Source organism: Larimichthys crocea, chromosome XX, assembly GCF_000972845.2.
Source record: "Larimichthys crocea isolate SSNF chromosome XX, L_crocea_2.0, whole genome shotgun sequence".
NCBI lineage: Eukaryota > Metazoa > Chordata > Actinopteri > Sciaenidae > Larimichthys > Larimichthys crocea.
In genome coordinates this window covers 2,757,665-2,773,942 of record NC_040030.1, presented here as the reverse complement: position 1 = coordinate 2,773,942, position 16,278 = coordinate 2,757,665, and the positions used below count along the sequence as shown (strand labels likewise).

General features: G+C 38.4%; 2 protein-coding genes across 6 annotated transcripts in view; both read left to right on the top strand.

The window, feature by feature from the left end:
- Positions 1 to 7,355, top strand: part of syt1a (synaptotagmin Ia) — a 172,373-nt gene extending 165,018 nt beyond the window's left edge. For all 5 annotated transcript variants that reach the window (XM_019276907.2, XM_010737257.3, XM_019276906.2 and 2 more), the window contains one exon: positions 3,209 to 7,355. In XM_019276907.2, the coding sequence (XP_019132452.1) occupies positions 3,209 to 3,415 (207 nt within the window). In that variant the 3' untranslated portion in view covers positions 3,416 to 7,355. The remainder of the gene's footprint in view (positions 1 to 3,208) is intronic.
- Positions 7,356 to 9,411: 2,056 nt separating this feature from the next.
- Positions 9,412 to 16,234, top strand: cyb5r3 (cytochrome b5 reductase 3). Its single transcript, XM_019276924.2, has 9 exons — positions 9,412 to 9,549; positions 9,807 to 9,932; positions 10,572 to 10,644; positions 12,114 to 12,220; positions 12,309 to 12,438; positions 12,518 to 12,601; positions 14,142 to 14,227; positions 14,371 to 14,470; positions 15,485 to 16,234. Exons 1-9 carry the CDS (start codon positions 9,529 to 9,531, stop codon positions 15,655 to 15,657), a joined length of 900 nt encoding a protein of 299 aa, XP_019132469.1. The 5' UTR covers positions 9,412 to 9,528; the 3' UTR covers positions 15,658 to 16,234.
- Positions 16,235 to 16,278: the final 44 nt, after the last annotated feature.

Here is a 16,278-nt window from a genome sequence, read left to right as displayed (position 1 = left end):
AGCATAATCAAAGGCACTTCAGTTTAAATCAGCCATTCATTTCACAATTTGACAAGCTTGTTGCTCAGTTGATGTTATTCTCTGCACTTGATATTGCCTGTGGCATCTATCTCAATGTCATTTGTTGCACGTCTTACAAGGATTACCACGCACATCAGTGGATACAGCGACGACTAGCATATATCCAACACAAAGAAGAGCCTGCATCTTTTCCTGGAACATTATGACAGAAAATTATAAAGAATCATAAAAACAAACATTATCTCTTCAGGCAAAACAGTAATTGACTCAAATTGATTAAGCCTGTCACAGCTCACAAATCACAAGTTTGGGTCCATGAGCCTCAGATTCAATTTGAAGTCTGTTGATCCCAATCAACCCCATCCAAATCAAGCCCTAATTTAGTGCTGCTGATACCGGCATGTTGGCTACATTTACATTTCTTATCTTCAAGAGCCAGGTTGATCATTAAATAATTATTAGTGGCACTGATTGAATCATAAACTTGTCATTGATTAGGTGTATCGAATGCTCACGAGCGAGTTAACTGTGGCCAATCAGTCAAACAACAACCGAGCTCCTTAAAGACGTTGTAGTAAATGTTAAGATAATGGGCTGTTTAAACGCTGACAGCTTATTAGGCCTCTGGCTGCATCTGACTTTAAAAATAAAGACACTCAAAGACTTCCTCCCACCATATTAATGTCTCACAGTTCAACATGTTTATCAGTTTAAAACACATACTTTTTCCCCACCCTGTGAACATTTCCAAGAAATTACGCCGACTTATAGAAAGCTACAAATGTTTTTCTGCAGAGGCAGATATGAGTCAAACTTGACCTTGGGTGACATTTGTGTGATTAATCTTAAGATTTTAATTGTCGCAGAGATTGTATTTGAATTACAAACACACATTGTTTTTAATTGGCCTTTTTTTCTAACACTAACAGAAGGTTCGTTATTGGCTGAAGTAATTCCTTAGTACCCACAATTAGCTTTACAGCAGGCAGTGAAACTATTTAACATAATTAGTTTTAATTTATAAGCTCTACATTCTCATTTTTTCCCCCATGGTGGCAAATATAGACTGTTTAACTGCGTCCCTGCTTGTCATTGAATCATTCATAGATTACTTAACTATCAAACCTGAAATATATACAAAAATATAATACATTTTATACACTGTGCCAATCGGCAGTGGTTATATAATGCATTAAACACATTAAATAAAGTCAAATCTAACCTTTTTTGGTTCTATGTAAAACTTTATATATTTTAAAGGTATAGTTCAACATTTTGAGGAGGGATAGGTTTATTTCTGTTCTCTCCAAGAGTGAGATGAGAACGTATATATGAATCTCATGTCTGTGCGTTAACTATAGAGCTGGAGCAAGGACTGATTTGAGGTTTTAGTGGAAGTATGCAGGGTGTATTTCTTGGTCGGTGCAGTGGCTCCATGCAGCTCCCTAAAGTTTGTGGACACTGACCATATCTGGCAACCTGTGCTGTAGCCAGACATGCTGTGAACTGAGACTGATGTCAATCTTCTCATTTCACTCGGTGAAAGAAAGCCAATAAGCTTATTTCCCAAAATATTGAGCTATTCTTTGAATGACTCTCATTATTATTGGTAAATCAATCCCGACAATGACACTATTGACTGGGCATAAAGGAGCCTGCTAATATCTAATGAAACCAAGTCATTTAATTAGCAATTTGAAGGTGAACAACTAACCCTAACTGGCCATCTGGGAACCTTATTCAGCATTTCATTACATGGCATATTATGCTGTTTTATAACAGTGGCTCTTTTGCTCTCGCAGGTGGCTGTAGCCTCGCCTCAGCGTGCCAGTGGATCGAAACTTAATCAGGGTTCTTTGTGCACTAATTCATATTCTCTGCCAGAGATTGATGCCCAGGTCACTCCTCTTTGCAGTGTCCCTTTGAATAAACACATGCCGAGGCTGAGTCTTAGACCTCTGAGTAATCAAACATTCTGCCGCGTTTGGCTCGGAAAATAACTGAGGCCTGGTCTGGAATGTCAGCTACTGTTAATCAATATTAATGAAGCACCTCGTTCTCCGCGTTACCAGCACGACTCAGATGCATACCTTTTTCTAACCTAGTGCACACTGTTGCTAATTATATTCGTCTAGCTCTTTCCCAGTCACACAAACCTTGATGTTCTTTACATTTCTCATCTGTTTGTAATAAATAGAAGCATGCATGAGCAGCTCAGCACTCAGAGAAGCTCACTCATATTTGGTAGGCAACCTTAAAGAACCAATGTGTTGGATTTAGTGCAGTCTAGTGGTGTAAGTTGCTGATTGCACTCACCTCACCTCACCTTCTCCAGCCTCACGTGAAGGAGAAACTATGGAAGCAGTGAAAAATGCAAAAAGCCTGATCTAGAGTGTCTGTTTATATAAAAAGCTCATTCTAATTCTTATTTTCAAGTGATTATACATGAATGAAAACATAGTCGTGCATATCATATTCCATTTCTGACACATTCATTAAGTAGAGCCCCCTGAATCTGACCTTTTAAAATATCTATTGTGTTGAAAAAATTCTGCCTCTCGATGTTTCCTCAGGTTTCTTTATACTCTTACATCGAGTACAGCTCATGTCTGCTGGAACAAATCCAATAAAAATAATAATAAACTTAATTTAGAGAGCACTTTTTAAAAACAAAAGTACTTTACATCATAAAAGGAGAAATAAAAGACAGTCACAATAACAAGATAAATTACAGAATAAAAACAAAACAGACTTTCAAACAGAGAATTACCATTATTATTCAATGAAAACAATCTCACCAGAAGGTCCCTTTAGTAGCAGCCTACTTATCACACAATATTTGTCAGTAGGTTAAGTTGCACAGTTGTCATTGAATTGTAAATGTTTCATTTTCCTGTGAATTTTAAGGACTTTTCGTCATCCATCCATTCCACAAGATTGTTAAGAGCACATTCTTGATATTGAAGGTTCCTTTAGTCGCTGTTCTGGAGCTTTTGATCATACACCATGACCTTCCTTAGCAGATGAAGTTGCCCACGTGTCATGGATGTGTGATTTGGAAAGTCCTTTAGAAAATAACACAAGTCATCTAAAGCAAACATGAGCATTAACCGTCTATATGCTGACGACACCTCGATTTACATTTACATTTTTTTCTCCTCTGTCCCTCGCTCTTCCCTTTCTACAGAAAGTGCAAGTTGTTATAACTGTTCTGGACTATGACAAGATCGGCAAGAACGATGCCATCGGCAAGGTCTTTGTGGGCCTCAACAGCTCGGGGACGGAGCTGCGCCACTGGTCCGACATGCTGGCCAACCCCAGGAGACCCATCGCCCAGTGGCACGTGCTGAAGCCAGAGGAAGAGGTGGATGCTCAGCTCTCCACCAAGAAATAGGCAGGGTCCCTTTCAGCCCCTGCCTTGTAGTACTCTTTAGCCAGTATGTGTAAATACCTCAGTGATATATGGGTCCATCCATGTAACCCCCCACCCCCCCCTCGTTTACCCCGCCTCCCCCAGCTTTACTGCTCCTAAAATCACAATCAACCCTAATCGTTCAACCGTCCTGCGACAACATCCCACCGTCTGCTTCTTTTCTATCAGGTTCCCTACTTTTCTCGCTTTTCTCTCTTTTTTTTGTTTTTGTTCCTGTCTGATTCAGCAGTTTTTGTTTTCCATCTGTGCCCTTAATCGCCCCGACCAAATGCCCCCTTCTTTTAAGCAATATGATCTGTATAGATAGCGCATGACTGAAAGAATTTATTGTACCACAGTTGTATATATAAGTATGCAGACAAAAATGATTTCTAGTTTATGTGTTTGTATGTTGTTACCCGTTTCCTAATCTGTGTATATCTTGATGTTTTTAATAAGATGTTCTATTTTAAATTATGTAAATGCAGATATAGAGGAAAGCCAATATTATATATCCCAGGATTTAAAAATTCTACCTTATTACCTTATTGCATTCCAGAAAAAAATGAATTCCAACCTGCAAGACACTAGTGGAAATATATTCACATTGTAAAGGACGATGTCTGGCTATAAGTTCAGCAAAGGGATCATCACAGAAAAGACGAACTGATGGGCAGAATATATACACACAAAACTCCAAAATACTAGGCCATTAACTGCTATGGTTCTGAGGGGGAAAAATTATGCTGCTGGAAATTATACAAGCACATGATTTCTTACAACTTTTTGTACTTATTTCTCAATCAGAGGACCTAACTATATGTTTAGCTTGATGCACACTGTTACCAGAAACGATAGTTAACACAAACAGCGTTTCATTTCTCCATATTTGGCAGTTTCTTCTAAGTGGAACAGGTCCTCGTTTTTAAAGGCCATCATTCAGCTTTTACTGGCTCGTTTTTCTGTTCCAAAAATCAAAAAATATTTTCCTTCGACACCTTCAGACACAGACCCCATGTGGAAAAAATAAAAATAAAAATAAGCACCAAGCTGTAGCCATTGTGTCCTTAAGCTCGTTTAACAATATTTTTGTTAACTTTGAACAGCCTTGTCATTGTTGGAAGTATATTGCATCTAGACCAGGGTCCGATCTTTGGAAAAAAAAAAAAAAGAGTCGTGACTCTGGTTTTAAGAGGACTATTTTTTAGAGCAATTCAACGTCTTGACTATTTTTAGTAAACTGCATGATTTTTTTTACAATCTTTACTAAAGGCTGGGACTTGGGGGGCGGGAGGAGGTGGGGGGAGATCTACTGACACCAGGGGCTGTCTCTTCTGATACGATCCCCTTGCCTTCAAAGAGGAAGAGAGGAAAGAAAAATCAAGAGCGATCGCTTAATCTTTTGGGTCGATGTATATGATTACATAAACTGGGGGGGGAGGCGAAGCGAGTTTCTAAACACTGCCATTTCCAGGGAGGTGACTCCATGTAGAGATCCTCTCTTCATGCACACTCCCACTTGCTAGTGGTTGTAGCTTTGGTTTATTGGGAACAATGTCTTTGGCTGCAATGGTGCACCTGAATCGCAGTCTTTGCTTTGCGTTGCCTTCTCACAGTGACAATAGAGTTAGCCATGTTTTACTGCCAATTTTAACTTTTTACGTGGCTGCTGTTTTTGCACTGGATGTCTTTTAAACTAGCTTGTTGACATTTATGGACAATTGTTGGCTGGTTTTTATTTCAGGACCGCCGCCGCCGCAGGTTGAAGCCAGAAATCCGCCTGTTCGATCGATAATTACACAAAATAAAAGAAAGCAACGATGACAAATCACAGCCGACAGCAGTTACATCAGTTTTGTTTTCTCGTTGGCACAGGACTACACCAAGAGAACGCGAAATAACCGTAAAGTTAATGGTCTGCGTAGGTTATTAGTCCATCATGTCCTTTACTACGGGTCCAATTAGCAAAGGAATAAGTTTTAATCCATGAAAACCATGAAGTCTCTTATCTTGGAGGAACCTCTTGCATATACTCGATGCTAGCTTCAGGAGGACTTTCTAAATGTTTTCAATGTTATTGTGTAGTTGATAGCACTATTATGAAAAAAAGCTACTTGTCATTCCATATGAGTCTCTGAGGACTGCTTTGTGTATCACTGTGACTGCCGTGTGTGCTTAGAGATGTAGACTTATCAGTAGGTAGCGAAAAACCAGTTTGTTCTGTAGTGATGTCGTAGCGTTTAATGCCATTTTCCCTTCTACACGCAAGAGAAAGAGAGAGCGAGCGCGTGGCGTCGCGATGAAACAAAGGCGGGAACACGTTTTACCCCGAGTAAAGTGGGTCGCTTCACACAGCATTTTGTTGAGCACTGTGCAATACTTGTATGTTCATCCCATAGTGTTAACGTGGGTGGCGTTGCCCGAGGAAAAAAAAAAAAGAAGATTCTAACTCTTAAAGAGGATGATTCCAGTCCAGAGAGATGTTTCTCCTTTCCAGTGATTGGTTAGGACACAGCACAGGTAGATTCAGCTGATTGGTTGGAGCTTGACACCTCTGTCTAGGGTTCCCTCCCTTTATTATTATTATTTTTTTTTGCAGGTTTGTTTTTTCTCTTCTTGCACACAGGTCCAGCATCAGAAGTTTCAGGGAGTATTAGTTAAATACCAAACGAGATTCTACATTTTCAAAATATCCCCTTAAAAAAATGTACATATTTACATAACCGTGTCATAAATTGTATATCTAGAATGATTATAAAAGTGACATGAAAGCCACAAATATCATTTAATCTATCATCCATATACTATATCTCATCAGCATTTGTCATCTTCATCATGGGTGTTTTTATTTGTTAGCTGCTCTGTTCATTCAAAAAAAAACAACAACAACCTTTTTATATTTGAGATGAAAACTCTGAATGTACAGTGTGGACTGTGTTGGTGTAGATTACTTTAACCGTGAGATTAGATGTACTTTGCACTTTTTGTTGTAAAAAAAAAAAAGAAGAAAGAAAATAAGTCATTTTGTTTATATTTTTCAACTATTATGAATTTATTTCATAACAAAAAAAAATCCCCCCTCCCTGTGTGAAAGCATTCCAAAAATCACTGAATATACTGAAATACAGCTGCATTCCCGATCCCTCATCGGCCGAGGGGTTCTTTTATTTGACATGTTTTACATTTGTAGATTCATGAATTCCAGTACAGCTTCAGATTTAAATGACAAAACGGAATAAAGTACAAGGTAAAGGCTCTGTAAAAGTAGCCTGAGAAATTCCTTTAAAAAAGAATTGTACTAATCCAATCAAAGCTGAAAGAAAAAAAACACAGAAATGACACAAACAGGGGAATTCAGTAAAGGGGGGCAGCATCGCAGAACACATCAGATTGCGACAAAACAACAAAAGCCATTACCTGCAACGCAACGCAATGCTCCTCTCGTTACTGTTTCCTACCAAAGTATGCATGCATAATCAAACTAATAAATTCTCCTCTTGTGAAGGAAGACACCTTATCAAGCACTCTGTGTGACAAGAAACTCGAGATTCTCTGACGAAAGAAGCCACACTTGACCTTTCGAAAAAAACGAAGCTGTGTAAAGTATTAGAATCTGATGCTGTAGAAAGATCCTAGTTGCCTTTGTGTATATCAACTGCCTGCTTGAGTATTTTGTGTGTGGAAACTTTTTCTCTGTGATCTCGTAGAAACTGTTTGGGGTGTTTTTTCCTGCCATATCGCTCGCCGTGTGGACGGCAGAGCCGCTGACAGTTATATTTGCTGTGTATACCTTCATTTTTGACGAGGTGTTTTACAGTTTTGTTTCACTTTGTGTAGTGATTCACTCTGTGGAGTTTTCTGACTGTTGTTATATAACTTCATATACACAAATGATCAATAAAAATGTTTTATTTCCTGTTGATACAGAAGCTTATCATGTCATGTTTTCATTCATGTGACTGACAGAATAGTAGCTTCAAGAACAAAAACAACCTTTATTACTATTACTACGGCGTTTGTACAGTGCTGAATGGCAGAACTGAAGAATGACTCACTGCTCCTGCATGAAACTCCTGTCACATCAACAAGAAAAGTGTCTGAATACTTTGCTTGTGTGACAATTTCCAGTTTTAATCAAGTTTGCTCTGAATTGGCTTCGAATCATCCAGACCAGCCTTTTAACAAAGTCGCTACTGCCATCTAAAGGATGTAGAGGAGCATGACACAGTGTATGAACACAACAATGAAAAGAGAAGATGATCATTGTTTTCTATTTTGCTCTGGGCACAGATCAGTTCCCATCAGTGAATATTCACTGATGTCTACCAGAGACAGAAAACAGGGACAAGAAGTTTGTCCTCCCAGCTAATGCCTGATGTCACATCGATGTGACGCTCAGATGAGAGTGAGCCTGATGAGTGGACCACCCCGTGGTTGTAGATTTACAGATTTTCAGGCTGCTGCTATGAAATGAAGCTCATTTGGGTGTTAAAAGCCAAAACATCTAATCAGAAGAGAACATCCTGTGAATACTAAGCAAGTGTTTCACAGTCGGAGGCACATTTATACACGCTCGAGCTCCAACTTAAAAACAAAGTATGAACAATTTCACTTATATATTACATTATATTAGCTTTTCCTTGATCCTATATAATGTTTGGTTTGCACTCAATAATAAAATAATAAAATATTCAAACCTGAGACAAATGAAAAGCTGTTTTTTTTTTTTTATTTGCATCATTTTGCACACACGTCCCTAAAGTCTAGCCTGAATTTGATGTTTTTGACAATGATTTAATTATATTCTGTGAGTTTGAACAACACATGGCCGCACAGTGATGCTTTACAGCAGCTGCCCTGCCAAGTGTGACAAGAGGCTAAAGTAATACAGAGCAAAATATGGCTAGAATAGTGCTGTAAAAGCAGATATTTTATGTATTTGACTGATTCCAATGCATTTGTGCGTTGTGTCTAAATTCTATGCATGTCATTATAATCTATATCTATAAGGTATTGCAAAGTTCTGTTAAGATTTCATGCCAAAACGACCAAATATGCTCCTCTTTCTAACGGCTTCCTGTGGTCTACATAATAAATGATAATAAATAATAATAATCAAAATCTCCCCAAACACATTCTGACTGTACTGACTTGCCCACCTTCAAATCTCTTACAAAAACACACCTTTTTAAAATTTCCTTTAATGTTTAGCTCAGTCTTTTGTGTTTTTAGTGAACTATCTCATATTGTTTTGATGACTTCTTATGTTAATGTATGTATGTGCGGTGAGTACTAGAAAAAAGCGCTTTTAAATAAATATGTTATTATGATTATATTATTTAGTTATTATTATTATTAGTTATTTGTGATGTGTTGGTTGTGGTTGTTTTCTATTATTGTATTAAAAATTGGATTTAGAAGTCAGAAATACTTTAATAAGCCAGGGGGAAATTGTTTAATTTTAATTATTTTTTTAATTGAATTTGTAATTAATTAAAAAAATGTAATTAAATTTAATAATAATTAATAATTAATAATAATTTAATTTAATGTGTTTAATTATATTTAATTACTACATGATCAAATAACACCGCCTTAATAATAAAAAATAATAATAAAAAAAAAACGACCTCGTGCATTTGTTTATTGTGGACTTTTATTTTGGGAAGTTTAGGCGTTTTTCTTGGTTTATTTTTATTTATTTATTGAACGCTTTTATTGTGAAAATCCAAGCCTGTCTGCCGTTGTAGGAAGTGACGTCAGAGCCTGCGCGTAGTCAAGTTAGCTCGAAGTCACACCAGAAGTTGCGCGATAACGTTTTTTTTAACGTTTTGTCGGTTGAAAACAAAATGAAAATACATGAATAAACAAATAAAAAAAGTCCTATCTGATTTATCTTAAAATAATATATTGCTACACTCGGGTTTCTTTGTGTTTTAATAATTATGTTTCGAAACGATGCTTTTATTTTGTTAAAGGAAAAACAGTGACCGGATGTGATCGGTGCTCTAACCTTTGACAGCTCGTACTACGCACCGTGACGCTGCTCCGCTTTCTGCACCGACACAAACTCACGCTGCTCAACCAGACTGAAAATGCTGTCCTACATTATCGGAGTAAGTATTCATTAAAACGAGTAATCAGATTACTTTTGTTCTAGTTAATTCCTGCACGTTGGCTCACACTCACACGAGCTAACATTGAGTTTAAGGTGGTGTGGCCCAGCCCACAGGACTCTGACTCTGACTCTGACTCATTCCTCCCGATGTGGATTAAACAAAAATGACTTGAGCTGGACAACGCCCTGCAGACTGTCTCACACTGTCTCACTCTGTCTCACCCTGTCTCACACTGCCTCTTCTTTAACCAACAGCTGATCCGAGGCGGCCTGGACGGCATCATCAACCTGATCTTCAGGCTGTTCTTCTCCAAGAGGAGACCTGCCATCACCTTAGAGGACCCCAACATCAAATATGCACTGAGACTGCTGGACAAGCAGGTGAGCAGACTGGACAGGTCTGCAGGACAGACAGACAGACAGACAGACAGTGTTTGTATCTAATGCATTATCAATGCTGCCACATGTGCACGACATACAGAGAATATCCTGGTGCAAACAGTACTAAACATGAAGTGCAAAATACAAAATATAAGTGAAGATGTAAAAAATATCAAATAAAAACATATACAAGCTAAAAGACAGTGGATATAAGTAGTAAAAATATAAATATTGGGATTGGAATGAGCAGTATAAACAGAATTAAGGCTCCTCGAGGAGCTCTAACAGTTGGTTCTAGGTTCAAAGTATGAAAGTTTAAGTATGAAAGTTTAAGTTGAATGTATTATTCTTGTACAAGAAGGAGAGTTTAACAGTGCAACACACTAAAGGGGTTACAGAGAAAAGGCTCCTCGAGGAGCTCTAACTGTTGGTTCTTATACATTTTTTAAAAATTGGCTGTCTCGGACACCTTCCCACTGATACAGATAATATCATAGCATTCCTTTTTTTGGTTTACTGCTCAATAATCAGCACTATATATAAATATGGCATTATGGACAATTTACAGTACAAACACGTCTATAAAAAATGAAACATGTATCTAATGCAGCTTTCTTTCTGTGTGTGCTGCATGTGCAGATCGTCAGTCATGACACGAGGAAGTTCCGCTTCGCCCTGCCGTCCCCTGAACACGTCCTGGGCCTCCCCATCGGTCAGTATGTGCACCGATATCAGTCTGAGCATTGTGGAAACTAGAACCAGGATTTGTCTGAATGAAAAAACAAGCATGCATTCATAAAAAACTAATTAAGACATATCTCTTTAGTCTGGGCATTCACTGCTGAGTTTTTAGGTCCTGATCACTCTCTGTTACTTTTATCTCTGGTGCTTATTCACTCTACTTTTGCTTTGTACCCTATAGGTCTTAATTTACTTCTTATTTGTTTCATTGTTGTAGTTTTATGCTTTTTACTTTTATTCTAATCTCTAGTTTTTCATGCAACTGCTCCCTTACCTTAAAAACTGTTAGTTGTTGTCTGTTTCTGTTTTTACTCTGCTCTGTGAAGCACTTTGGGCTACAGTTCAAGTATGAAAGGTGCTATAGAAATAAAAAAAAAGTAGAAGGTTGAAGTTGAAAATACAAGACAAAACATGGAGTTGAATTATAGCATCATTACGCAGTTAAATATAAAGACGTACAGAGCTCCTCCTGCTCAGTGGAAGTCAATTATGATTAAAAAATAAAGCACACATTCAAGTAATGTGACGCATGACAAACAGGTTGTTACGAGAATTTTTAAAGAACAACCCTCGAATAAGGAAGACTGGATTCAAAGTATCAAAGTTTAAGTTGAAGTTATTATTCATGTTCAAGAAGGAGCGTTTAACAGTGCAACACACTAAAGGGGTTACAGAGAAAAGGCTCCTCGAGGAGCTCTAACAGTTGGTTCTAGGTTCAAAGTATCAAAGTTTAAGTTGAATTTATTATTCTTGTTCAAGAAGGAGCCTTTAACAGTGCAACACACTAAAGAGGTTACAGAGAAAAGGCTCCTCGAGGAGCTCTAACTGTTGGTTCTAGGTTCAAAGTATCAAAGTTTAAGTATGAAAGTTTAAGTTGAATTTATTATTCTTGTACAAGAAGAAGCGTTTAACAGTGCAACACACAAAGGAGGTTACAGAGAAAAGGCTCCTCGAGGAGCTCTAACAGTTGGTTCTTATACATTTTTTAAAAATTGGCTGTCTCGGACATCTTCCCACTGATACAGATAATATCATAGCATCCTTTTTTTGGTGTACTGCTCAAGAATGAAAACTATATTTTATATCCACATGGTTTTCCCTTAGCCTGTTTCTCCTGTCCTAGTACCACTAATTTAAAATTGTCTCTCCCTGCCAGCCTCAGTAAATCAGAGGCCAACTAAGGGAGGTATGCGAGACATGCAAAAGACAGGACATACACCCCAGTATAATCCTAATTTTTATAACACAGGTGAACTAAGAAGGTGTCAGAGCTCAAGATAAGATAAAATAATTCAATTTATTAGTCATATATGATGAGAAAACCAGCAAATCCTCATATTTAAGGAGCTGGAACCATAAATAGACGTTCGTCAATTTATCAGAAATAGCTGCTGATTAGTTGTAAAGATGCACGTTAACACAAAGTGTTTTCCTCTCCAGGGCAGCACATCTATCTGTCTGCCAAAGTCGACGGGAAGCTGGTGGTCCGTCCGTACACACCGGTGTCCAGCGACGATGACAAAGGCTACGTGGACTTGGTGGTGAAGGTAAAAAGCCTGAAGGAAAGTTGTTTTAATCTGAGAGGCGTCGTTTTATTTACCTAAACCGGTTTCTGTTGTCGTCCCTCGTCGACAGATTTACTTCAAAGACGTTAATCCGAAATTCCCCGAGGGAGGAAAGATGAGTCAGTACCTGGAGAGCCTCCGGATCAACGACACTATTGACTTCAGAGGACCCAGCGGTCTCCTCGTTTACAAGGGCAGAGGTGAGCACCGTGAAGTTGATGTCCTAACGGAGCGAGTTGTTGTGCAGTTATGACACAAACCTGAATCTTCTCTGCACAGGCGTGTTTGCCATTCAGCCAGAGAAGAAGTCCCCAGCTGAGATGAAGTCCGCCAAACATGTGGGCATGATCGCCGGAGGCACAGGTAAGAAAAAAGAATACGTCTTATCTCATCCGATAAAAACAGGAATTTGTGACATCCTACGTCTGCTATTGTTCTTTGAAGGATAATGTTTGATTTCATACTGTTATTTTCTGATTTGTTTGGTCTACAAATGTCAAAAATACTGAAAAATCTCATCATAAACTTAAATATATGATCTGTTTACTGCACTGCTGCAACAATTATCTTCAATATGCATTAATCTGCTGATTATTTTTACATTTAGTCGATAAAAAGACGAAAAATTGTGGAGAAATATTTATTTAAATGTAAATATTTTGTCAAAAACACCCAAATATTCCATTTACAATCATGTTAAACAGATAAAATCAGGACAACTGTAGTATTTGTTTATCTAAAAAATATAGGAGAAGCTGAAAAAAAATCAAATTCAGAAAATGAATCGATTATTTTTCTGTTAATTAATTAATCGATGAATTGTTGCAGCTTTAATCGTTTTGTATGTTAGAGATGCCAAAGATGAATTATTAGCTGTAACCAACAAACATGTATCGTGTTTGCCTGAGAGAAACAATAAAAAATGAGTATTAAAGAATTAAAATGATCTAATTTGGTTTGATAATTAACTTTCTGTATTCAATTATTAATAGTTGCTGCTGCTAAAATCAGTAAAACCGAAAAATATTAATGATTCAGAAGCTCAGACTGGAGAACGTTCGGCGCCTCAGTGTTTAGAGTTTTAAGCAGCAGTCGTCCAGTTTGTGTGATTTTTATTTTTTTTCACAAATACATAAACGTTAGAAATACATCGCATGGTCAAAGGTATGTGGACACCTGAACATTACACCCATATATGGTCGTCAGACCTTCTAGAATCTGTAGCTGCTGTAACAGACTCCAACACATTTTCAAACACGGTCGCGTTGAGTGATGGGATAACTTCACAGTCAGTGTTCCAGTCGATCCCAGTGAGGCTCGGCTCTGTTCAGACAAGTCGAGGCTTTGCACACTGAACATTTCTTTGTGCAAGATGAAAGCAAACTTCCAATTTTAATGAGTATTTTCAGTGTTTAGATTATTTCTCTCTTTGTTTTTCTCGCTGGTGTGTGCAGGGCGAGGCTCAGCTGGCTGCTTAGATTAACATTATTATCTGATCAGACCACACCCACACAGTCCACTGTAACTACTGCGCATGTTTACGCTGTATTAATCTATTTATCCATGTCTACCACTTACTGTTTGGTTGATTATAAAAGGGCAGCAACTAATTTATTATTTTAATCATCAGTTAATCTGGTGATCGTTGAGTTGTTTGGTCCATAAAGTGTCAGAAACCAGCAAAAGAACAGAAAATCTTCAGAGAATTTGGACATAATTTAATCAATCGAATCTCAAAATAGCTTCCGATTAATTAAATATTTGACGGTTAATCGATTAGAAGATTAATCGTTGCAGCTACCTCTCTCTACTGACGCAGAGTAATAAATTCTAACTGAAGACATTTCGTAGCTGCTTATTTCAGCACATGAACATAACTCTTTCATTTCTTTAATCTCTGCAGGCATCACTCCCATGCTGCAGCTCATCACGGCCGTGATGAAGGATCCTCAGGACGAGACGGTGTGTCACCTGCTGTTTGCCAACCAGGTCAGTTCCCCCAGCCGGTGTCACATGACGCACGACGCCTGCCAACAATCAGTTATTTGTCTCCTTTTGTGAGTGTGAGGACTGTAGGGAGTGTGGACTGTGTTACAGTGAGCGCTGAAACTTGATTCTTCGTCCTCTTACAGACGGAGAAAGACATCCTGCTGAGGCCGGAGCTGGAGGAGATTCAAGTCAACAACCCGGACCGGTTCAAGCTGTGGTTCACCGTGGACAGAGCACCTGAAGGTGAGTTCGATATGTTTATGAATCCTCATCGATAATCCAATCAGACATTTGTTTTCTTGAATAATTGTCTAGAAAATGTTCCAAGGTGTCTCAGAACTTCAAAACATTCAGTGAAGACTCAAAACCAGCAAAGTTTGAGATTTGAGAAGCAAGAAAAAGTCACTTTTTAAATCTGATGATGCTGATTAATGAGTCGATTTTCCGAGTCGACAGAAAATGTGTTCAAGGAAAACAGGAGATTTGATCATGTGACTTTTGAAATTTGTGCTGATATTTTATTGACAAAACTGATGAAGAAAGTCGTCTGCAGAGTAATCTCTGAAGAAAGTAATCATTAGTTACAGCTGCATAAAATATCGGTCAAAATAAATCACACATTTTGCAGAAACGCTCCTTTTTAAAAAAAATTCTAAATAATATATTGTAATTGTAATTGTAATTATTAAAATCATTAAAGTAATATATATTTTTATATCTTTGTGGTGAGGAAGTATGACGAGAAAGTATAAAAAATAATAACACTAAGTATCTCAAAATTGTACTGTATGTTTAGACATTATTTCACCAGTAGGTGTCACTAATGCAGCGACGTATTCTGTCAATATTCAAGCTGCTCTTCAGATTTACAGATAGAATCCAGAATATTTCACTTTAAACACAATCATATGTTGCATATATTTCATTTATTTTCTTTAAAATTTGATTATTTAAGGGGAACAATGAGGAACAAAACAAAAAACAGTCGGATTCAGGTCTTATTTTCACGTAGACTAGAGATGACCGAGTCTGACTTTGTTAACATGTCGGATCTTTCCATCGACGCACCAACGCTCAGTTTTTCTGACTCCTGAGGCTCTGAACATCTCCTGAGCTGGACGGCATGTTGTTCGGACACTTGGAAACTCACATGTGTGATTATTAAGAGTTTTTAATGTTTGAAAACGTCTGATATTCTTCAATGAGGTCTTAAGTAACCAACTTATCGGTGACGCCGTTGTGTTTTCTGTGTTGCAGACTGGGAGTACAGCCAAGGCTTCATCAATGAAGACATGGTGAGGGAACACCTTCCCCCTCCCAGCGACGACACCCTCATCCTGATGTGCGGACCTCCGCCTATGATCCAGTTCGCCTGCAACCCCAACCTGGACAAAGTCGGCCACACCGCCGACCGCAGGTTCACCTTCTAAGACGCCAAAGAGTCGAAGGTTCGGACACACGCGGCGGTCCGGTTATCATATCCCCCGAAAGCATTAAAGCACTCGTACAGTTGCAGTGGGTATTGCACTATGTATACTATATTTATGCCATGATATTCTTCATGCAGCAGAATCACAAGCAAGGACCAATTCATGTAATCAGTAAGTGTGGTGGAAGGGCAGGAGGTGGTGACGTAGAGCCGTAGAAGAAGAGGTGGTGTTGTGATGAAGTGTTCAGACTGTTGATTTGTTGCAAACAAACGAACCCCGCTGTCCTGCTGTGGCCTCAGTCCGGTTTACCGGCTGTTTTTCTGAGTGCCTTAAACACTTGCAAAGCTTATTTTTTTATGCACCGAATGGAAGAATCGTGACCACTTTGCTTCATTTATACAGATCGTATTATTCCATCGTCGCTGTTGAGAAGTCGCTACAGAGTTATGACTGCCCCTCTCATCGGTCGTCTCGGAAAAAAGTCTATATTATGCTTGAACATGTTGATTCGTCCAACGTGGCGTGGTTACCGATCTCGTGGTTGAATTATGCAACATAAAGATCAACTGCTATTGAAGTTTTCACGCCTCCGACTTTTATTTTGTGACTCCGGGTCTCGGT

What these genes read in the sequence shown, in the direction of transcription:
- cyb5r3 (XM_019276924.2), top strand. Translation starts at nt 9,529, where the DNA reads ATGCTGTCCTACATTATCGGA. An exon ending in TGAGACTGCTGGACAAGCAG is followed by an intron (nt 9,933 to 10,571) that starts GTGAGCAGACTG and finishes CTGCATGTGCAG; the next exon opens with ATCGTCAGTCATGACACGAG. An exon ending in ACGTGGACTTGGTGGTGAAG is followed by an intron (nt 12,221 to 12,308) that starts GTAAAAAGCCTG and finishes CCTCGTCGACAG; the next exon opens with ATTTACTTCAAAGACGTTAA.